General features: G+C 45.4%; 1 protein-coding gene across 4 annotated transcripts in view; it reads left to right on the top strand.

Moving 5' to 3' along the window:
• nrp1a (neuropilin 1a) overlaps positions 1-20,242 on the top strand; it is a 179,579-nt gene extending 159,337 nt beyond the window's left edge. For all 4 annotated transcript variants that reach the window (XM_030078903.1, XM_030078904.1, XM_030078902.1 and 1 more), the window contains 11 exons: positions 1,497-1,652; positions 4,424-4,568; positions 7,973-8,304; positions 9,857-10,001; positions 12,441-12,530; positions 13,372-13,422; positions 15,453-15,596; positions 15,769-16,046; positions 16,612-16,708; positions 16,823-16,876; positions 17,112-20,242. In XM_030078903.1, the coding sequence (XP_029934763.1) occupies positions 1,497-1,652; positions 4,424-4,568; positions 7,973-8,304; positions 9,857-10,001; positions 12,441-12,530; positions 13,372-13,422; positions 15,453-15,596; positions 15,769-16,046; positions 16,612-16,708; positions 16,823-16,876; positions 17,112-17,398 (1,779 nt within the window). In that variant the 3' untranslated portion in view covers positions 17,399-20,242. The remainder of the gene's footprint in view (positions 1-1,496; positions 1,653-4,423; positions 4,569-7,972; positions 8,305-9,856; positions 10,002-12,440; positions 12,531-13,371; positions 13,423-15,452; positions 15,597-15,768; positions 16,047-16,611; positions 16,709-16,822; positions 16,877-17,111) is intronic.
• The last annotated feature ends 3,274 nt before the right edge of the window (positions 20,243-23,516 follow it).

Below are 23,516 nucleotides of genomic sequence, written 5' to 3'. Positions count from 1 at the left end.
ACTCCAATTTATTTCACAGTTTCTTTTCACAGTTAGGCTCAGCACCGCAGGTTGTTCTAATTACACTTATGTGAAGGAGATTTGTAGGACCATTTTGATTGATTGCACAAAACAAAGAGTATGGTGCTTGTTCTGTTGTACAAGGCTGAATTAATTGGTTTCAATATTTTGTGAATTATGGCTAGGCTTTTTGAAATTCTGGCCTTTATGACTCTAAACATCACAAATTTCAGTCAGTGTCTGAATCCCAACTGATCGAACACTCATGATTAAATTGGACCGTGACACGAGAATCAGAATTAAATACAACAGTGACATCACTGGTGATTCCCACCCCCTAAACCCTAAAATAACTGATAGGAAGTTGGTAAGAAAAGGATGAGGTGAAGCATCAACACTGACTAAATTGTAAAACTCATCTGATGCAAGGTTTGTTCTGCATTCAGTATGAACATTCAACAGTCCAAATACGGAGTGAAGTCATCAAGAGCCAGTTTGAAGTTTAAAAGCTATTTGTACACTTTGGAATACCATATAGGACAATACATAAGGGGCATACCCTATAGGCTGTATGCCATTTCTTTGTGTCCATGCGTGTTGGGGTGTGTGTGCGTGTGTGTGGTCTCACTCTTCAGCAGCGGTCGCGGTGTTGAGCAGGCGTGACGGTGGGCAGACGGACACCGTGCTCCTTCACCGGCTCTGATGCAGACCGGTGTACATGTGCTCAGCATCTCAGCTCCTGCCCACACACATATATGTGAACACATATATTGAAATAGATAAGCACAGAACACACCTGCATGCTAAATACAATGCATACACCCAGATATGTACGCATGCATATACTAATGCACACACACACACACACACACACACATGCATTTCACCCTGACCCTGTTGCCTCTGGCTGTCTGCTTGTGATAATACAATAGCCCTCCTGTAATGCACTGCAGTTCATGATTACTTTATAAAGCCCTGCAGATTTTAAACACGCAATATTTGGTATTCAATCTGTATCTCTTTTTCCTCATGGCCGATTTTGATAATGTGATTGCAGCCTCTGTTCCATTCAACATTCACTTTTATCCAATAAGCTCTTGTCTCCCATCTCAGGAAATTAAGTTGTCATCCAGTGTCTCTTTCATTAATGCAAATATCATTTCATTGCTCTGTTTATTAAATTCCAAGCAGTGGTTGATGAGGCTATGGCCAGGGGTGACTCCGATAGCAGAGTTATATTTTTAACTCTGCAGCTTGTCAGTGCATTATTAATGGTGATCTTGCATTGAACACCTTTTCTTTTGTGCAAATAATTCATGGACCTGGACAGGGGAAAGCATTATTTCTTAGCTGTAGGTCTACTCTGGTTAGTCAGGTTTCTTCTCCTGTTTGAAAGGGAAAATCTTCTCATTCTCAAAGCTCTTGTAAAGTTTTCTGGTGTAAAATCTTTTGCAGCAGCTTTTGCTCATATTTCTTTGTCTCTTTGCCCTCCTCAGGTGGACCTCGGGTTCCTACGGTTCGTCTCGGCCATCGGCACCCAGGGCGCCATCTCCCAGGAGACCCGGAAGACCTACTTTGTCAAGTCCTACAAAGTGGATGTCAGCTCCAACGGAGAGGACTGGATCACGCTGAAGGAGGGCTCCAAACAGAAGGTAAGCGAGAAAGACAGACAGACAGAGAGACTGTCCTCCAGGCTGTTCTCTCTCCACCCACTTCCTTTCATAACCGTCTATTCCACAACCTCAGTCAGGAAACGGCTTTGATTTAGCCAGCAACTTAGACAAAGTCGGTCTCCAGATGACTGGGTACAAATGCGTCACTTATTTACCAAACATCAGATCAAACTTTAGTGGCGTAATTTTCGTGGTTTAGTGGTCTAATTAGTTCAGATTGTCGGTGGAAACATACTGTAAGCTTGCAATTTACTGCAAAAATGTTCATCTGAAAAAATCATTTGATCTCATATTCAGCCCTAAAATCAGAGTTTTCTTCAACCAAGTTAAATTTTTCAGAGCTTGCTAAACAAAAACAGGGATAATACCCCAAAACAGGGCGAATTACATCAGATCACTCCACGAGCATCAAGAAATTTGTATCCCACTTTTGGATGTGCCCGTGCGTTGGCAGATACCAGTGCTGGATAAAACAACTTGTTTTTAGACTGATACATTTTTTAAGTTGGACGGTGTTTCCATCTTGAAATAACGCCATGGAAGCAAAGACTTGATAAACCCTTTGATTTATTTCTGTGCATGTCCCGCTGCCCAGTGACTGTGTCACAGAAACCAACCCTTCAGATGCTGCACTTGGAATATCCCGTGTCGGTGAGGCAGCCAGCTGACTTGAATTGTGGTCTGGGCGATGTTTCCTTTGAGCTCAACAAAAGGGGGGAATACCCTGTTATATGTGCTGGAGTCTCTCTCTCCCAACATGCAATTATACACTTTAGCTGGTATGGTAATATACCCACCGGTTTTCTTTGAGAAGGCGGTATTCGCAGCACAAACTGCACTGGGAACGCAAGACTGCAGTAGCCATCGGGGGGGGATTTTGCAAGGAATGTATAGCCTCTGTTTTGTGTCAAACGCCTGTCAATTTGTATATAAAAGAAAAGGGGATGACAAAAGGCTCGATAAACAAGAGTTAAATGGATGAGGGATGGAGGGAAGAAAACAGGAGGAGGTTGTCATGTTTGAGCAGCTGGTAGAGGAGGGTCCAGGAGAGAGGACGCAAAGGGAGGGAGGGATGGCATGCTTGACCGGAGCATGACAGGCTGTAGTCATCGATCGCTGATCAGCTCGTCAAACAGAACAGGTTTTGTCCATCTGTGCTGCTCTGGAGACAAACACCCCCGCTCTCTGCCCCTCACTGTGGGTGTCCAACAGGTCAGAGAGGTGTGTGTGCGTATGTTTAACGGTCCTCAAAGTTGCGTGACATGTAAATACCACAGGGCGTTTTGAATGGAAGAGCAAAAAAAAGGGTCTCCATACCAAAAGAGCGCACAAACAGCCGTTTTTGTGCTGTTGTGTACACAAGCCCTCCAGGCAGGATTCTTTTATGGGCCCTCCAAGGTACACAGTCCCTTCTGTAAAGTGGCAGCTTAAAGGTGCCACGAAAAGCCCGGCCTGTGTTTTTCAGGATGCTAAAGTGCTTTTGCAAGGAGCGGGACCATTTGCTAAATGCTGAGCCCGCAGTTTGGAGCCTTAGGAAAAAGCCATTTTATAGTTGTCGAGCGGAGAGGAACCTCAGCGTGACATTTAAGTGAGCGGATGACTTTGTTGCAGGTCCCTTAGTGGCTTGGTTGACAGGTATTGCCCAGGGACTGGATTACAGAGGAACAGGCAGACAGCATGGACTAATGGCTCAAGCCCTGGTTTCAGCGCCGGGCCAGCCTCAGCTCATATTAGCTTAGCTGTGAGAGAGATTGTCACACACACACAAAAAAAAAAAATCTCTCTCTCTACCTCGCTCTTTCTCTCTATCTGTCAGTTCATCCCCGCTTCTCTCGTGGGATAAACACAGCTGGATTTACTCTGTGCCCCATAACCACGCAGTGGGCGGGGTCACGGGGTCATATGGTCAGCGGAGCGATTCAATTACCCAGAGTGAGCTGTGACGAACTGCGGGGAGTTATTTTGCTGGGTGGCCAAACCCCCTCCTATGGCGCTAGTAAACTGTCAACTGACCCTGGAGGAGAAACAGTGACATCTCTGACCTTTAAATAAGACACTGCAGTAAAACTGCAAGCAGATCTGGGACAGGAGGACAGAAAAAGGGCATCTTGAGCCAATCTGGTCTCGTCAGTGTTGCACACAGTGCCTCAGGTTTCACAGTCACAGGTCCTCATCTGTTTGCGCTGCAACATGTGGTGCCACAGGGACTGTTCTGAGGTAGCGTGGGAGCAATTTCAGTGGTATAAGGGAAGTATTTGCCAAGGGGCAACCACGACACAAACACTCTCATTTGTCGCATTTTTTTATTTCTCTTAAACAGATGTGTTGTATTACATAGCCAAAATATGTAGCAGAACATCATAAAAACAGTCTGTCTGAAGTCGTTAAGCCTTGCATTTCATCTTAAAATAGTCTTAAGTCTTGAAACAACCCATAAGTAAATTACACCACTCATATCCATAATATGACTTGATTAAAGAAAATCCATGATGCAAGTCAATTTTAATTTGAAAGAAGTGAAATTGTATCACCTCATGTTCAGATTTTTTTCACACGTTTTATGAAAAATACGGTTTTCAGACTCACCGTTCCATTGAATAATTTATGTGCACTATCTGTGATGCCTTAGCTGATTTGAATCTGTTACTGCCTTGGCTTTCTGTTGCCGCATTGAAACACGGGCGGCCAAGGCCTCGGAAGGACAGAACAAATTCTGTCAATAATTCACTTTTTCTCTGGCTGTATTGCAGGTTTTTCAAGGTAACACCAACCCGACAGATGTTGCCAAGACGATGCTGCCTAAACCGACGCTGACACGCTTTGTCCGGATCCGTCCAGTTACCTGGGAAACAGGCATCGCACTGCGCTTTGAGGTGTACGGGTGTAAGATATCAGGTTAGAGCTGCCAAGACCCCTGCTGATACACACACCCCAGCCCTCTCTGTTGCAAGCAATGTTACGTTATACCTGTTAATTTACTGTTTAATATTGTTTTATATGCATTGACTAAGGGAGATACGAAAAAGGGATCATTTTTACATGTTCCTTTGTGGCGATGGTTTAACTTTCCTTTTCTTGTTGCAACCGTGTTGGTGTTTCCCCTCCTGGTCCCAGCAGCAGAGACACCTTTACCTTTGTCAGGCGTGAGGAGCTAGCTATGTATGGGAGTGCCTCTCCAAGGCCAGGGCAAGCTACTGCATAATGGAGAAATGACACATGAAGGGGGATTACATATTTATGCTACCTGATGTTTAGATGTAGCTCATTCAATATGAATGCAACCAACAGTTGGCAGGCAGAGCTGGGGCCGGATGGGCTGCATGTGCACTCTTCTCTCTCTCTCTCCCTCTCTCTCCCTCTGTGGTCTCACCCCTTTTCTTCCCTCCACAGTCTATCTATCTAACCCAGTCTGTCTTCTGGCCAAAGAGCTTGTGTGTGTGTGTGGTTCACTTTCATCTGTGTGTCTGTGTTTGTCAGCACATCTGTCTGCGTCTCTATGGGTTTATGAGCTTGTGTACTAAATGTTTATTAGTGTTTTTGCTGTGGTGCAATGTGCATTGTGTTTGCGTGTGTCTTTATGTCTTGTTGTACTTTTATCCTCGTGCGGACAGGAGTTATTACAGAAACACAGAAAGCAGAGAAAGACGAGTACAATCGTTTTTTCCAGTGTTAAGGTTAAGCGCAGAATGCTGATGATTGTAATTGATATATACTGTGTGTGTGTTCAGACCCCCGCGTATATCATCTTCTACAGTCATACAGGATATATGTGTAACATGTAAAGGCAGAGGGCATTGTGGGTACAACAGGGTTACAGATGGGGAGCGTATTTTGGGCAGACAACCAGACCACTGCGCAGAGCATAAACACATCACAGGAACGAATGCACCGCAGGGCCTCCACGGTGACGTCAGCACCCCTCGGTGCTCTGAAGACACTGCCAGCTCCACTGGATGCTTCCGACACAGCCAAAGAGAGAGAGGGAGAGAGAGGGAGAGAGAGGGAGAGAGAGGGAGAGGCTGTGGAGCTCTTGAGTGCTGCATAAATTCCTTGACTCACTCTGTCCTACCTTGAATTATGAATTCCTGAAAGAAAAATTTTTTTAAAAAAAGAGCTTCTGTTGGAAGAGGCACAAAAAGCTTTTTAGTGACTTTTCAGTTTTTCTGAAAGATGCCACCATGGTCTCAAACAAAAAAAAAAAAAAAAACACAGAGAATCTTTTGACCGAAAATGCTTTGAAACAGCAAGTGTGTACAGCTCCAGTATAGGGGCCTCGACGTCAGCCAGAAAGAGGAGGTAGACCTCAGAATGCTCCAATATGTATTTCTTAAATCATTACGGTCAGCGCCACGTGCGCCGCGTGCCTCTGCGGACACGTGCAGCTACTCATTAATAACCTCTGCTGCGCGGTTGTTTGTAAATACGCATGGGTGGATGTGTGTGTGGATGTTTGCGATCAACCACCGATACTCCACCCAAACCCTAGATGTGGCCCGTATCACTATCAAACACACACACATATGTTCCTCTGGGTGTGTCGTCGCTTGCATGCTATCCCTAACCTTCTCTGATCACAGCTGAAGTTCATTAACAGCCCCAGATGATCTAGGGAGTTCACCCACTGTCTAAACTCTGAGCACACACACACTCACACACACACACACCTCTCTTTCATATCCCTCGACTTCAAAGCCGGTCAGTGTGCAGTGGAGTGCCTTAGCTCCGCTCCACCAGGGGCTAACTCCTCTGATCGCACTCAAACAGATCTTGGCAGAGGACGAAAGAAAGAGGGAGAAACACCCTGAAAACAGTGGAGTCCTCCGCACTGCCAGCGTTTGTTCCTCAAGCTCCACTCTTGACTCCCCTACTGGACCGGGGATTCGTCTCACGGGTCTGCATAGGAGCTGTTTTCGATAACCCGAGAGAGAGAGAGACAGAGAGAGAGAGACGCGTCTGAATGAGGCCTTGTTCTCTCAGACTTCGCTCCCTTTTCCCAGATGTAGCTACGCCATTGAGTCCTGCAGCGGTACAGTGCACACTTTGTCTCCAACAGACACAGAAGATGTAATAATGCCCAGTTTTATCCCTCTGTGGGAGCCAGATAGTAAATGAGTTATTGCTTACCACAGGTCCTAGACTCAGTGTCTTTGGATTAAGTGAAGGAAAAATGTTGGGAAGAGACGCGGACCGGAGACAGGCACTCAAGCTGTGCGCGCATCATATCGGAAACACCGTTAATACAACTGCCAACTGGGAGAAATAGATCACATCAGCGTCCTAGCAGTTATTACAAGTACAACACAACAGGATATTTTTTTTTGTAAGCACCGTTATATTACATTTGGCATCATGGATTGTGGAAATTTGTCAATGCCGGTGGCAAAAAACATGGTGAATGAGCCAATTTTGGTTTATTTTTCTCCTTGATGCCTTTCAGTTGAAGATAATAAGATCGGTTCATCGTAAACAACTTACAACAACAGCAAGCGGCAGCACAGCAATTGTGCGCATTGTGAGCGTTCTCGTGAAACGTGCAAATGCTTCCCAGTTGTGACACGATGCTGTTCCTCCACATCACAGCTTTCAATAAGACATGAGCACAGAAACCGTTTGACAGTTCATGGTATGGCTCATCCAATACAAGGGACGGTGAAGACATATGAAAGCAGCTGTCTCTCTTTGGATATGAATGGAAGACGTGTCCGAAAATGCTAAAGAATTAGAGGAGGAGAATAAAGTGTGGAGAGTGTGGACAGGAAACGGCGAGGTGTTCAAAGAGATACTGATATTGACAGCTGTGAAGCAGAAGGTAGATGAGCGTGGCAAACACAAAGAGAGGTGTGTGTTTGCGTCCGTGCGTGCGTGTTTGTGTATGTAAGGAGGATGGGATAAGGGAGATGAAAAGAAAAGCGCTCCCAGAATGCAGGAGGTGGAAGCACCAACCGAGAGGAGTGTTTTAATTGGCTGCCTAGAGACAATTGCTTCAGGCGCAGGAATTAGTATGCACAAGATCCACAGAGTGAGAGAGGCACAGGGAGAGATCACAGCAGTATCACAAAGAGTTTGGGGAATAGTGCTCCTCACTTTGACTTTTACCTTCAGTATCTCCGTTGCCCTCATATAAACCTCAAACTCGTTAAACTAGACTTTTGGCACGCTAAATGATGTTGAATATCAAGCCTTTGGATTCAGATCAAGCCGTCGCGTGCTCATTCATATCTCATCCCTGCAGGTTTCCATTAGTCCTTATCAAAAACGAACAAGCTAACCCCCTCTTCCTCCCTTTTCTTCTCTCCTAGAGTATCCATGCTCGGGCATGTTGGGCATGGTGTCAGGCCTGATCACCGATTCCCAAATCACGGCGTCCTCCCATACAGACCGAAGCTGGGTGCCAGAGAACGCCCGTCTTCTGACCAGCCGGTCGGGGTGGACCTTGCTGCCCCAGCCCCAGCCCTTCGCCAACGAGTGGCTGCAGGTGGACCTCGGCGAGGAGAAGCTTGTGAGGGGGCTCATCATCCAGGGAGGGAAACACCGTGAGAACAAAGTCTTCATGAAGAAGTTCCGCCTCGGCTATAGCAACAATGGCTCCGACTGGAGGATCGTGCAGGACGCCAGCGGGAACAAGCCAAAGGTGAGAACAACAGAGGGTCACCGCCGTCTTTTTTGATCATAACAAAAAAGGTTCTGTGTAATAATAGGCTTAGAGGAACCCTTTATGGTCCTGATCATTGGTCATTGCTCAAAACGTCCCGAGTTAGCAGTGTTAGATGAACTTTTTGGTAACTCACTGGGGTGTTTACTCTGATTTGCCAGTTCATTTGTATTTCAACAAATCTCAAGCACCACCTCAGCTAAAGAGCCCATGAAGCACTCGTCTTCTTCTGCGTATTGGCAAAAGGGAATTGGATTCAAGTGATGGAGTGATTTCTAACAAAAAACCAAAGATAGGTGTGACATTTTCCCAGTCTGCATTGTGGGAAATTATCTGAATGCACACTTCTAAAAATGTGTCTCGGATACGCAGCGACATTGATTTGGATTATGACGCATTTAGTCAATTTTCACCGAAGCGTCACACTCGGCAGTTGTGAGTCATTCGGCAGTCATTGCGAGTCAATTTCAGCAGCGCTTTGAATCGCATTAGGATAAGCATCTCTCGATGTCTGTCTGAGTCCTTTCCCGGTTCCCTCTCTCTGCTTTGTATTCCGCACGGCACACGCTGTTCAACCCTTTCAGTGGATAGCGAAACCTCTCTCGTGGGGAGGGAGGGGTGAAGGGAGGCAGGGGAAAGGAGGGGAGGGGGAAAAAAAAGAGCAGAGGAGGAGAGGACGCTCAACGCAGGGAAACTGACCCCAGATTTATCAGTGGCTACGTGGCATCTGTTGTCGATGGCCCTCTGCTTTGAATGTGTCACATGCACGCAACCACATTCGTGCACAGGGAAAACACACACAAACACAGCACATGCATGCACATAAAGAATACGAGCACACACAGAGACACACACACACCTCCAAGAATTGCAGCAAGAGCCTGTCCCCTATTACAAGTGTCCCCGACAGGATATAAATCTGATCCAGATGGCCTGATAGTTGATTTATGAAGAGAGCAGGGAGGATCCATATCCCCTTGTCCTAGTTAGCCGCCTCTCTCCCCTTTCTCCTTGCCTAAGAGATTCCCAGCATCCGAGGCTAACCAGGCACCTCCACGTGATCACAACCATTAATCCACTTCCATCAATCCTCCACCTCCTACTGCGCTGGCTTCGGTCTTTCCTTTTCCCCCCCGTTTCCTTCTCCTCTTTCATTTATCCCTTCAGCAGAGGAGGATGCGAGGCAGGGTTGAAGTAGCTGAAGTTGCCTTTGACAAAGATATATGTCACGCTGTCATTGTCACCGGGCCCCCGTGTCACTTGCCCGAGCTTTATATGTCAGAAAGGAGAGAGAAATCTGGTCATCTTCTGGTATTTCCCATCATTCTTCCATGGACCCACCAGCCCCCTCCGCTCACGTCTACCCCTCTGTTTTCAGTAGTCACGAAGAAGTCTGCTGTGGGGTGGGGAGCTATATCAGTCAAACTCACAGCAGTGACATTATCAGCAATACTGTGCTTCATGTCTTTTTTTACTCACTCTACTGTTTCCTTCCCCGCTCCTCCTTTTCTGTCTTGCTTCTCACTGTCAGATATTTGAGGGGAATATGAACTACGATACTCCAGAGCTGCGGACAGTGGAGCCCCTGCTGACCCGCTTTATCAGAATCTACCCTGAGAGGGCCACGCCTGCTGGGATGGGCCTGCGACTGGAGCTCCTGGGCTGTGAGATTGAAGGTGCGGTACATTGGGACTTCATTTAGACCTGCTGTTAAAATTCACTCTGCATCTGCATATGTCCCCCCGCATTTACAATGAGTATTTATATGTGTTCTTGTTCTGTCTGAGCTGTGATCGCATCTCGGGCACACACTGTGGTAAAGCATGCAAGTAGTAAATGATCGCTACCTGCAGTGATGTCATTTACACGTGGTGATGATGTGTCTGTCTATAACAATGTGGTTTTTACCCACAATTATCACATTTCTACCTGTGGTTTGCAAAGAAATCACAAATGCAACAATTAAAGCAAAGTTGTCACCCATGATGACAAAGCAAAATCTCAGTTCTACCATTACTGATTTTCCTACCCCTAATTTTGCCCTTGTTGAAGAAGTCTTCCATTGTGATGAAATTTCTGCTCATGGTGATGACATTACTTGGTAGACTTAAGGGCAAAACACTTATTCATGGTCTCCGTTCATGTATACACATGTGACATGCATGATGACACATGTTTTTGTACATATGCGCACAGACACCAAGCCATCTATCATCCAAGGCAATGACATGTCCATAAGCACATGCAGTTCGTGCCTTTTCCCTGGTTGAGAGTATTTAAAGATGTGTGTGAAGATTCCCATTGTTGAGCCAACAGCTGTCCAGGGCATGCTTTTTATCCCTACAAGGGACAGTTGTCCTGTCTCCCCGTTTCATCAAAGCAGCCCCCATAGTAGAGCCACTCCTAGAAGGGATCAAATGAAAACCCACCTGGCCCAGCAGGATTATTGCAGCCTGGCCCCCATCACACTCTCGCAAAATTGTGCCTGCCTTTCATAGGACTTTGTGCACACTTAAAGTCTGCGCCGCCGCCTTGCTATCTCTAAAATTACCCCTATTTTCTCTCGCTTTATCTGTCTTGTTCTCAAAGCTCATCTAGAGCTGAAACAGCTCAGCGATATAAGAGTGCGCTGTAGCGGGCGAGCCCTAAGTGGATTTACATATTGGATTTCAGAGAGGTGGTGGGCCCGTTCCATTGTAAGCCTCACAGACTCCCACTGGGAGCTTTAGTCAGATGATAATGCTTGTTTTCAGTGTTAATGCCAAACGCATACACACACACACTCTCACAGCAACCACAATCACCCTGCCAAACATGTGGTTAAAGGCATGTATACACAATCATACACAGGTGTTCGTACTAGCGCAGTGTATGTATGTGTGTATGTGTGTGTGGTGTGTGTGTGTGTGTGTGTGTGCCTAGCTGTAGTAGGAGGGCTAAATCCTCATTTCTGTGCACCGCTCCCTTGACGCAGTGCTGACCCCATCCATGACCTTCCCCACCCTGAATCTGACAGGGGCTGATCTGCCTCATATTTCATCTGGCAGAAGGAGAGAGAGGCTCACACACATACACACACTCTCACTCACACACACACACACACACACACGCAAACTCATAGTTACACATACATTTTTCACGCAGTTTTACCTCTATCTGTCTCTGTCTCTCTCTTGCTCCTCTCTCTAACTCCCTCCCTCCCACCTCTTCCTCTTGGCCTCCCTCTGTATTGGGGAAGCCCGTTCATTACTCTGTCAGTGTAAACACACACAAGCACACATACCGCAGGACGGCAGGGTGGCAGTGGAGCGTGGAGTGGATCTCGGGCCTTGGCCACATCCAAGTGTAGCAGGCCATAATGATAGGCTGCTGTGGCAGCCAGGGGCCCTGCCTATAGCCAATCCCGAGTCCTCGTTCTCCATCTCCAAGCTTCAGCTGCCCAAGCCTCAAGCAGCAGGCTCGAGCTTCAACTCTATTTTTATACCCAAAGCTCCACAGCGTGATAAAAGGAGGGATGTTAATAACTCAGGTCCAAATTGAAACTAGTTCCGTGACAGTGGGAGGAGTATGGCAAGCTTGTATACAGTTTGGGAATGTTTTCACACCTACTTTGTTTATAGCAGCAGTTTCTGCTTCAGTTTGGTTCAGTTGACCATTTGGGAGCAGCAGTTGCACTCAGACACAGATCAGAACTAGGGATGGGAATCACAGTACAATATTATCATGATAGTCTGCCGACAGTAATGCTGATATCATGATACATGGGATTCTGCCTTATAGAATAAATTGTAAAATAGTCAGCTGCATCATGACATGTCTAACTGAAAAAGAAACATTCCCTGGAAAATGCTAAATCATTTTTCAATAGGCATCAATCAAGTATTTCAGTGTTTCAGTGTTTGCTGTGCAGCAGTGTGATGCAATGCAGATATGATGATCCACAGTGACCGCTGATGCTCCACGGTTGCTCACCCTTTCTGGTCAGGGAGGAAAATGACTGTTGACAAGTTATGGGTCACACAAACTTTCCATGTGAAATTTCAAAACCCTACATCAGAGTGTCCGTCACGAGGTTTAAACCGTCATCTGCTCTCTCTTTCCTTCTCTCGCCACAGCTCCTACTCTCCCTCCGACCACATTGTTGCCCAGCACCACTCCATCGGACGAGTGTGACGACGATCAGGCGAGCTGCCACAGTGGCACAGGTGATGACTACGACGTGACAGGTGCTAACAACGCCCTCATGAGACTGCAACCTTGACTGAACCCCTCCAACACCCCCCCCATAACACGCTTCCCTCTCTGCCCTGGCTCACGCTCAATCTGCTCCTCTTGACTTCCCAGTGTCACCGCTCTCTGCCACCGCCTGATTTGATACCGCAACTAATCTACCATCTACCATGCACGCTCCAGAGCACACGTGCGCACACCGCACATGCACGCACCACACATGTACGCTCGCACGTGCACAGAGTTATGGCTCTAATTACCTGCACCTGTATCCCTCCTTTCCCCCCTTCGCCATCTATCTCCTCTTCCGTGCAGCTTTGCACACTCACAGGAGACAGTTATCTAACTTGCACCATCACTGGCACGCACACACACACACACACACACACACACACACACACACACACACACAAAGATAGACACCTGCTCTCCCCTCCCCGTCCTTTCATCTCTCACCTGCTTTGTCCTCCCCCTCCCTTTCCTCTGCCTCATCTTGGCCACATTCCCCACTAACCCAGTAACCATCTGAGCCTGCACCACTGCCTGCATTCCACACTAACCTGCAGTCTCCAATGATGAGCATGGCACTGTCTCAGTCACATATTTTGAATGTATTGCATAAGTGCTTGATGGGAGATATACATGGAGAAGGGAAATAACTCCACTGGCACCTCTGAGAATGACGAGAACAGGCATGTTAATGAGCTGGTCCTAGCTAGAATTGATCAATTGCGTGCATGCATTCAGTAGAGGAGTGTAGAAGCTAGATTTTATGCCAGGCTAGGCTGACTGTGCTAATGTGTTGCATTGTGGCAGGTGGGACCATGATACCAGAGACTACTACTGCTGAAGTGGACACCGTCCCAGGTGAGCTTTCACAGTATTCTCAGTTCTCAAGCAGGTGCTTTTTCATCACCTCACCTTCCTCATTAACACAAAAGCATCCAATGTGGTATCTTCTACGATTGCTGCATGCCAATTGGAGTGCCTGTTAGATTGTTGAGTAAATATTAAACTGCTCAAGGTTTGTTTTGCATTCATTTCCATGGATTTATAAAAGATCATGACTCTGTTAATGACTGTCAGCTCGAGGCAGCCTGCGCTCTGATGTGTGTCTGTGCTATTAAAGCTGATGATGTGGACCTGAGAGGCTGACAGGGTGAGGGAGGGTGTGTGTGATGCAGGCCTCGCTGATGATTAGCACTGGGGCTCTGCTGCTGCTTTCTCAGCATAATCACTAATCACTGGGCCGACACAGACACACACACGGTGCAGGAAAGCACGATGCAGATGACCACAGGAAAGTAGGTGTGCTTTCGGGCACATGCACGGACACAAACACACACATAGTGCTGTCTCCTATAGTGAGCTGATGCAGCAGCAGCCAGCTGAGAGACTGCGCCCCAGTCTGACCTTGGCTAATGGGCTATAGGCTCCAACCCAGCCCCCTCGCTCAATCAGATGGCTCTCTAGTCTGTCTGCAATCTACTGGGGCTACACTATGATAATAGCAAAGAATGAGAGCTGAGGCGCAGGTGTGTATGTATGTGTTTGCTTGTATGTGAACATAAGCAAGTGCCTTTGAGTAGCATTTATCCCCATGATTTTCTGTGTTAAGGGTCTCAAGCTATGCATGCTAATCAGCTGTGCAGCTGAGTGTCAGTAGATGTAGTTTCCATTGGCACATGGGGAAAAAAACATCCTCTTTTCATCAAATGGCCAAGTGAGTCATGTGGCTGTTTGTCTTATCCACAGATTGTCGGTAGCCTCTGTTTAAGTCTCCCAAGAATGGAAAAAACCAAAGCCATTTTAATTGCGAATGGGAATTCTCAAAAAAAAAAAAAAATAAATAAAGGTGGCCGGGTGCCTGAAATGTGGTTCCACATGGGAATTCCATCCTTTGTGTTTAATGGGTAAATAGAGTTACTGCCTGCAGAAGCTAGTTAAAACCTTCCCATTATTAAAGGGAATATTGGCTTGTATTTTTTTATGCTTTGGAGTGCCGCCTCGCTCTGTCTCTAAAGGCATTTTGTGCAGGGGTTTGAAGCCATTGCTGACATCCCAGACATTCTCCTCTCTTGTGTTCTTTGGAAGTCTTTTCTTTGAAAAGCAGAACTTGCCATAGCCTGAGCTTTCACGCATTTTTTTCCCCTTGAGGAGCCTTTCTCCTTACGACCGTTGGGGATTGTGTTGGGAGCTCTTCACTGCAGCTGTAGTTGTCTTTAAACCTCATTAAAATCCTGGTCTCTCTGCAGGCTGCTGTGGATCCTGCTTTCTCAACTGGACATGATATAGGCCCTATCTTACTCTTTCTCTCTATCTCCATCTCTCTGCTATCTCTTAGTTCTTAGTGTCACTGCATACCTTCTTTTATAAGCCGTGTTACGTTTTCAAAGGAGATCATTAACTTGAGCTGAGATATATGGTCTGCATGAGGTCTAAGCTGTCGGTTCCCTCTGTTTCTGTTGTCAGGGCCGTACCTCCCTCCTCCCTCCTTGCCTTCTCCTTCTGTCTGTTTCTGCCTCCTGAGTTGGCTGTTTTCATCTCCCCTCTAGCTGCAGGACTCTGGGAGTCCCGCAGTTCTTTGCTGCCCTCTAGTGCGTGTAGATGATAAGGGTGTGTGGCTGCCTGAAGCCCTCAAGCCTTGCCTGAAGTCATATCATGACAGGCCCTCAGGTCATAGTTACACTAAAGCTCAGAGCTCTTGGCAATTTCTCCCTTCTTAATAGGAGAGCAACGACTCATTTCAGTAGTCTGGCCAGGGATCTAATCCACTTCATTTTGTTAGGTTAGTGATGACAATGTTGGCACAGATTCTGAAGATGTCTGATCCATTGTGACCTTCTCTGACCTTCTCTTTGGATCATGACCATTCTTAACCTTTGGCATTGTTGCAGCTTTCCTGTGGTTTGCCTGTGACTTTGGCTGGGCCAGCGACCCGTCCTTCTGCAGCTGGACATCGGAGGACACCGGCTCTAGGTGGCAGATCCAGTCTAGCGGGACACCCACCCTCAACACTGGACCCAACATGGACCACACAGGTAAGGGCCTAATGGGGTACAGTTCATTTGGGTGATATTATAAATGTATGAGATTCTACAACTCACCACTTGCTGACTCTCTGCTGTGACATATCTCATCTAGAAATAAATCACAGTAGACTGCATCTCTGGGTCTTTCTCTGTAAGTAAAATGCCAACATGGTTCCTGTAGGTGGCTCGGGCAACTTCATCTACACTTTAGCGGCTGGTACCCAGGAGACCGAGGTGGCCCGGCTGGTCAGTCCTATGGTCAGCTCACCCGACTCGGACTTGTGCGTGTCCTTTTGGTACCACATGTTCGGGGCGCACATCGGCACTCTGCACATCAAACAGCGAAAGCAGACCGTGGACGGACTGGCTGACATCCTGCTGTGGACCGTCAGTGGTCACCAGGGCAACCGCTGGCGGGAGGGGCGTGTCCCTGTGCCTCACTCCAACAAACCCTATCAGGTAAATTAAAGATTGCCGAGCTTTTAGACAACTTTATGTTAAATAAAAAAGTCGCCCAGCCTTTTAAATTACAAAGTGTGTGGGCATTTACCGTCATGCTTGTGCTCTACTAATACATTTTTGATGGTAAAAGCATGGCCCTGCATAATGCTGTCAACATAGTGACTAATGTGGTTTTAGCTCTAGATGTCAGCAGTCCTTTCAACTTGTGTGTAATTTGGTCTGAGTAAATCATACATGTATTTAATGGAAGATGTCCACTAGAGGCGGGGCATCATAATGCAACTTCTCCATTAACATCAACACAGTGAAATCAGATTTTGCTTTGCGTTTTTTCTCCTCATGTGAGAATGATCACTTGTAATATCCAGAAATAGGAGTTCACTGAGAGCTCCTGCTTCTTCTACGTCTTTCAGTAAATTAAAGGCTTGGATGAAACAATGATAAAACAGCCCAGACAATAACTGTATACATAGAATGTGGTGCCATTTGATGCCTTATTTTTGTTGCTACCGTGACATTCAAGAAGCAAAGGTTGTTGAAGGCTCCCTCTGTTTTTTTAAAGGTGGTAATTGAAGGACTGGTGGAGAGAAAGAGCTGGGGGGACATTGCTGTAGATGACATTAAGATCCTCGATGGCATCAGCATGAATGACTGTAAAGGTAAGGGCTGTTGTATGTAGTCCATTCCCAGAACTAGAATTGCACTCTATTGACCAATGAGTCCCCCCTGTGTTTTCTTGATGTGTTGGATTCATTTTGACTCTGTTTGAATAGATCCTGATGTACCCACTGAGCCCATGCTTCCGGAGGACCGCTTCAATGAAATCAGTAAGTTACTAGGGAGCTTTTATTTTGGGTGTGTGGTGTTGAATGTCAGAGAACAAAGAAGGGAATTCTTTAGGGGAATTCATCTTTTTGCATCAAACATGTTTCCCCTTCTGTTATTTTTTCTGGCATTTTGATTCCTTGCTCTTATCGAGTCTCTTCATAGTTGGACCTAGCTTTCTTGCACTACGTGTGTCTTGTTTCTCACTCTTTTCCTCTGAATGTCTGTCACTTCCAGTTGAGGAGATCACCGACTACCCAGACATCGTGGAGAGCAATGAGATCAGCGGACCAGGCAACATGCTGAAGACACTGGACCCGATCCTTATCACCATCATCGCCATGTCCGCCCTGGGCGTCTTCCTGGGCGCCATCTGCGGCGTGGTCCTCTATTGCGCCTGCTCGCATGGAGGCATGTCTGACAGGAACTTATCCGCCCTGGAGAACTATAACTTTGAACTGGTGGACGGCGTGAAGCTAAAGAAGGACAAACTCAATGTACAGAACTCGTATTCTGAGGCGTGAGATGGGAGAGAGAGCACTTGTGTGACTGGGCGACGTGCAGATTGTGCACAAGACTTTAAGGCATATCCTCTCTGTATCTGTGAGTAGGCGGGCTCAATGGACTGTCAACACCGTAAACTCACTGAATGAGGGACAGGTTCAGAAACCAATGGGAGGTTTGGACTGATCCACGCTTTTCTCAGGAGCTGCAGTAAAAAGAACCTACCAGTAGGGGACACTGTGTACAAAATAAATACAGAAAAAATATGTACAGATGATTTAGATGATATTTTAATTTTCTATTTTGATTTTCATTCATTTTTACAATCGGATGCTGGTGTTGAGACCAATTTATTATAATGTTTAAAGTATTTATCGTTTTCTGGGAGGAAACCTTTTTTATTATCAGTTCATGAAGGCTGTTTATTTTCATGTTTTGAAAGAGACGTATCAAAATCCTAAATGAACCATATCTGGCAAAACTGTAGATTTGCCCCATGGTGTGGCATACAGTACAGGGTGTGCCCATAACCCATGACCCCTCCCCCTTCATCCCTGTCTCTCTAAAGTGAGGGTCCCATCCATGGCAGTGTATGGTTCTGACAGTGCCTTTAGTACATCTTTGTTGGCCTCCTCTGTTGATTTGGGTGTTTTTTACTGTACATCACTTAAGTTAAAACAACAGGAAACAGGGGCACATTATCTGATAAATTTCTGCAAAACAGGATCCAATCCATCATAGTGCTTTTTTTTGTTTTGTTTTGTTTTGTTTTGTTCTTTTCTGTCCAAAACCCACACACTGTAAATAAGTTTTAATATATTTTATTGTCCTTTTTAAAGAAAGTAAAAAGGAAAAAAGCTGCAGTATCCCTTTTTTCATGGGTTGTGTGTGTGTAAATACAATTGTCTGACTGTTTTGTGGAAGGTGCAGTGTTATGGTTTTAATTTTAGATTCCTTTGCTCAGAAAGGGCAAGATTTGTGTGATGCTGGTGTTCATGGCGATTTCAGTGCACATTCAAGCCTCGTGTCATCAAAACACCCACTTCACAACATCGCTGAAGGACTAATGAGCCAAAAGGCAACAAGAACAAAAAAAAACAAAAAAACAAAACAACAACAATTCGCATTATGATCTCATGGCAATTAAACATCTCTCTTTTTTTCTCCCCCTCTCTCTGTCATTTTCCCCACCAGATCTCTGGTGACCCAAATACTTTTCACACTGCCTCAAACATCTTAAAATTGCTCATATTGATATTGGCAGAGGAGGAAGTAAAAGTAAAAAGTTAAGAATGTCTGCCAACAAACCAAAAAACAAACAAAAAAAAACAATCATCATTGCTTTGCTTTAGCTAAGGACTAGACTTGTTGGTCACCTCCAAATGTCACTGTGGATTGTTCACTGAAGAAGTGCTGTCTGGACAATGCAGCTTGAATGCACTTTGTCACTGAATCCCTCGTAGTGGGAGTCTGTTAAAGGGGAGGGGGCGGGGCGGGTGGGTATAACACAATAACTGACGAATGGTGCTATCATTACTCCAGCCAGTCACATGAAAGTCATGATAACCCAGTTTGTGTTGTTCACATGCTCTATTGTAGCTTACGGTCCTTGGGGCCGCAAAGAGTTTTACGTGTTTTACATGTAGCAGCCATAACATTGTGATGTCAGAGCTGATGTCATTAGGAAGGGACACTGGTACAGCGGGGGATCGAATGGTGTCTCCTGAACCAGGTCACCCGGCCTCCCCCTCAGCTTTACCAAAGGATGGTCACCCCCTTCTTGTTCGCCAGGGGTTCTCTCCAACACACTACGACTATAGGACCGCAGTGCAACCACAGTCATCACTCACACTGCAACTGAAGATCACAAAAAAAGAAAGAAACAAGAACTGACTCCTGGCTTTGCCCTGTCAGAACCCCTCCCCCCCAAGAGAAAATCAAGAGGGGTAACAATAGGGCAACTGTAGAAAAAAGCAATGTGTGATGGCCTGTTTTTCTATCTATTTTTAAGCTTAAAAAAAAAAGTGCATACGTCACCTCGATGTGAACTCTTCAGAATCTCTGTTGGGACCGGTGTTTGCAGATTGATGGATGGGAAAGTCCCACCGCGAGAGTTTTTGGACAACCAAGGGAAGGGACTCGGCATGAACTCAGTATGAGATTGACAGTATCAGGACACATGGGCCCGTAGGACCTGGAACTCAGTGGTTTTTGCACCACTACAATCAGAGACTCGATCCTGAAAAAGGGGGACGTCTTTTTACATCAGTGTGCTTTGTATGTCATGTGCTGTGGTGAACACATTCTCAGCTTGTTGGTTTCAAGTTCGACGTCCCACTCTCCGCAACCCCCACACCGTAAAAGTCTGCGCTTTCAGCTATAGAAGCCTGTAGCTAAGACACCGTCTGCTAAACTAGAGAAAAAGGATACTGTAGCGTGGACTCAAAAGAAACAATGTTGCACTGATAAATATATTTAAGAAGTTTATGTGTTTATAGCGTTCATTTGCAAAAAAAAGAAAAAGTCAAAAACAGAAAAAACACGTGTTGATTTCTCTTTCATCTTTTTTATATATATAGTTTCAGATTATGTGATATAATTCTGAAATGTAAAAAAAAAAAATATTGAGATGTTTTCATTATTGAAAAAGGCATAACAGATTTCCCAACAGTAATGTCCCTCCCCCCTCCATTTACCTGGCATATTATCGCTTCGTTTTGTACTGTCATTCAGATTTTGTGCAGATTTTGTTTTTTTTTTTACAAGAACAACGACAACAAAAAAAGACTTTTATTTTCAATACTGCTTCTGTAATTTGCTGTTGTAGGAAAAAGATGAATAAACAGCAAGGCCTTAAAAATCAATGGACGTATTTGTATTGTGACCCCCGTCCCTAACATCTATCCTCCCCTGATATCTGCTCTCATTCCGGTCAGACCTTCATCACAGCTGTGTTTTTAAGGGTTAGCCAGCAGCCTCATCCTTGTAACATGGAGACCTACAGAACTCAAGCAGCTCTGTCGTAAAACATCTGCTACTTGCATCAAAATGATGTGAAAGTAAGTATTAATCAAGGATGTTATGCCCAGACTTTGTGTCCAGGCACTTAGCAGCCGCCGTTTTCCAAAGATCCAAGTCGAATAAAAGGCTGCTTCAAAACATGAACATCAAGGAGGCTGATCATTAATTAGAGGTTTAGTTATTTATCACTGACGCTGCCATAAAGTGGCTTGGATAGATTGTTTGGGAGTCCAGGGGTGAGTGCTTGAGGCCCCATCTCCAAGCAGATGGCAACAACTCCAGTGAAGTCTCTAATGTGAGGCATCCCCACCTACTGCAGTAGTAAACAGTGGTGGAAATGATGGCATAGGGAGAAGGGCGGAGACTCACCACTAATGGGAAGCTGATGTGGGCCGCACTGGGCAGCTCAGCTGTTTTCGCTCCACAGGTCTATCATTAGGCAAAATTAGACTTAGTCTTCATTTTCACAGATTTCCCTCCCGTGGGCTGGTAAGGCCACATCTTAAAGCCATGGTGTGGTACACTGGCACAGCCTCAAGCAGTGAGTGAGGTCAGTAGGTGCAGCACATATATACATACAGGACTGTATACGTGTGTGTGTGTGTGTGCTGTCTGTCGACTGTAGGCTCATTTGTCAGAGCCAAAAACAGAGGAAAGGGAAATTACTCTTTTCTGCACTTTATATTTCACATCAGATCAATGTGATGCAAAAGTAGATCATTCCAGTGGTTTGTTATCGTCATCTACAGATTGTGATGATTAATATCTCATGACATTAAAAAATAGTGAAGAATTTAATGTGAAATGGTTGCATGCACCTCATGCACACTAAGCACATGACCTACCAGACTCTAATTATTTCCCTTTACATGAATCAAACCCACAATGTATTCTGCAAAACAACACTCCTCAACAGGATTTTAATCTACAGCCACCTGCAGTATGCACTGTCTCGTCCCTCACGTGAGTGGGATGAATAGATGACTGTGTTTCTAATTGTTTCCATCTCCACGCCTTGGGCTACAGGACGATCCACAGAAAACTCCCTGTCCCACCAGGGTTTGCTTCATTTTCCTGGATAGTTTTCCTGTGGACATTCATAGGCATAGATGTATATTTCTTAGGCATATGCAGTAATAACTGCTGAAATGACCGTTGGTGGCCTGTGCAAGCAGTGGATGTAATGGTTGTGGTGTTCTTGGCTGCCTATACAAGCATAATGCCCGGACACTGAGACACAAAAACACCCAGGCATATACAAAAAAAGAAAGGAAAAAAAGTTGGTGTTGTTGGGTCATAAACTAAACAGTTCTTTATTTCCCTGACACTGACCTGAAGATATGTTTATATATTCCTTCAGCAGCTAACAAAGCTGAGCATTTATGTAAAAAACAAACAAACAAACAAAAACACTGGCTAAAAAATGCCTTGTAACTTTCCTGTATGGCAACTGGGCCTGTAATTCTCAGTGTGGCCACTGGGTGGCTCAGTGGAGTCACACAGAGTCTTCATTTTTGTAACTGGTGCATTTTTTTCATTACCATCCTTTTGAGATGTGCTTATTGTTTACAAGACTTACTTTGAGGAGCAAACATGTTTACTCATACAGAACACATGGTGTGAAAAATGATGGGAAACATCACTGAAATTAACATCAGTTTACTCTGGAATTGCACTAACACACTTTTTTTTCACATTGCATTCTGTGTGTGAGCTTCTATCACAGCTGCCAGAATTTATAAAAGTGAAATGCAGACTTGGTAACAAACAATTATTGCTTTTATTATTGCAATTTTTTGTTAGAAAGCATCTGGCCCACTTTAGGTGCAGTGACCCAAACCGACCACAAGGGGGCTCAAGAATTCATGAAAGCGCTGACCAAATCCTTAAACTCCACAAATCATTCACTTATTATTTTAATGTATTACAGTTTTTCTCTTGTATCAGCTTGAGCGTTTGTAGGTGCAGCAGATGGGACACAAACAGCAGGAGGGGGGACAGTCCACCACAGCCTGCCGGTACCTCAGTCCATCTGGTCAGCACACAGCCCATCGCTGCGGCCTGTGTGTCCTCTGACAGCATGTGTCAAGTATGTAGCTGCTATTTGAGGGCACTGTACTCCTGCTTGTCCTGCATGTCCACTTCCTGTAGCTGAGTCACATTCTGCCTGGCTTTATCTGGAATTTTCACTCACTTTGCTGTGAACTGATTCATTTACCTGTTGCAACCATGTTTGGCTCTTATCACATCTTTGGGAAAATGAGTCATATCAGCAAAATGATTTCTTCATCCAGTGTAGGAAGCCACTCCTCCTGCTTGATCTTTAAATGGATAAAGGAGTTAAGCTGTTGTATTTTTCAATCCAAAAACAGTAAAGTTGAGGACATACATGAGAGCTGTGTGGAGAAGTGCATGGGATGGTTGTGGACTCTTCCGGGGATTTTGAGGGGGTCAGAGTTATACATGTGACCCCTGCAGAGGGCTCTGGCACGGACAGATAAAGAGCTGCATTCCTCTGTAAACACTCCCCGGAGACCAAACAGGAACCCAGAACCTTCCGGACCCAATGTTTGTGTTCCTGTCAAAGTTTCCACTACTTGTCCAGCGCTGTGGCGGAAATAACTTTCCTTCTCAAAGTTTAATGCAAATAAATATTGGCCAGTTTGCATTGAAACCCCTCCAGCATTATGCCTTGGTTCTGCATACTCGGCACAACACCGCTGTCATGGAAAAACAGGCAACTGCAAGTTTTCCTGATGAGAACGTTTTTGTGTTGGAATCCTTGCAGCCACAGCTCTGAAAACCACACTGTATCATCTGAAATGGCTCTCGCTTGTTTCTCCTCTTTATTCCAAACAAAGCAGACTGTTTTGCAGATTCATGTTTTTGGTCTGACAGCACCGAGAAACTGATAGAAGTGGTTTTGATAAGTCGGGAAGGAGTGCAAAGAAAACTGTGATGATTTAGTCCAGCACAGGGGAAAGACGTGAGAGTTTTGATTTGAAGATACTCAAGTAGACTTTTTCAGTCTCAATCCACACAGCCACATGGAGACTCAGTGACCTTCACCTCGCTTTAGCTTCACTCAGAGATTACAGCAGAAGATGCAACCCTTGG

This window comes from Myripristis murdjan, chromosome 20 (genome assembly GCF_902150065.1).
Source record: "Myripristis murdjan chromosome 20, fMyrMur1.1, whole genome shotgun sequence".
In the NCBI taxonomy this organism is placed as follows: Eukaryota; Metazoa; Chordata; class Actinopteri; order Holocentriformes; family Holocentridae; genus Myripristis; species Myripristis murdjan.
The sequence above is the reverse complement of the archived record's forward strand: the minus strand, read 5'-3'. Positions and strand labels throughout refer to the sequence as shown.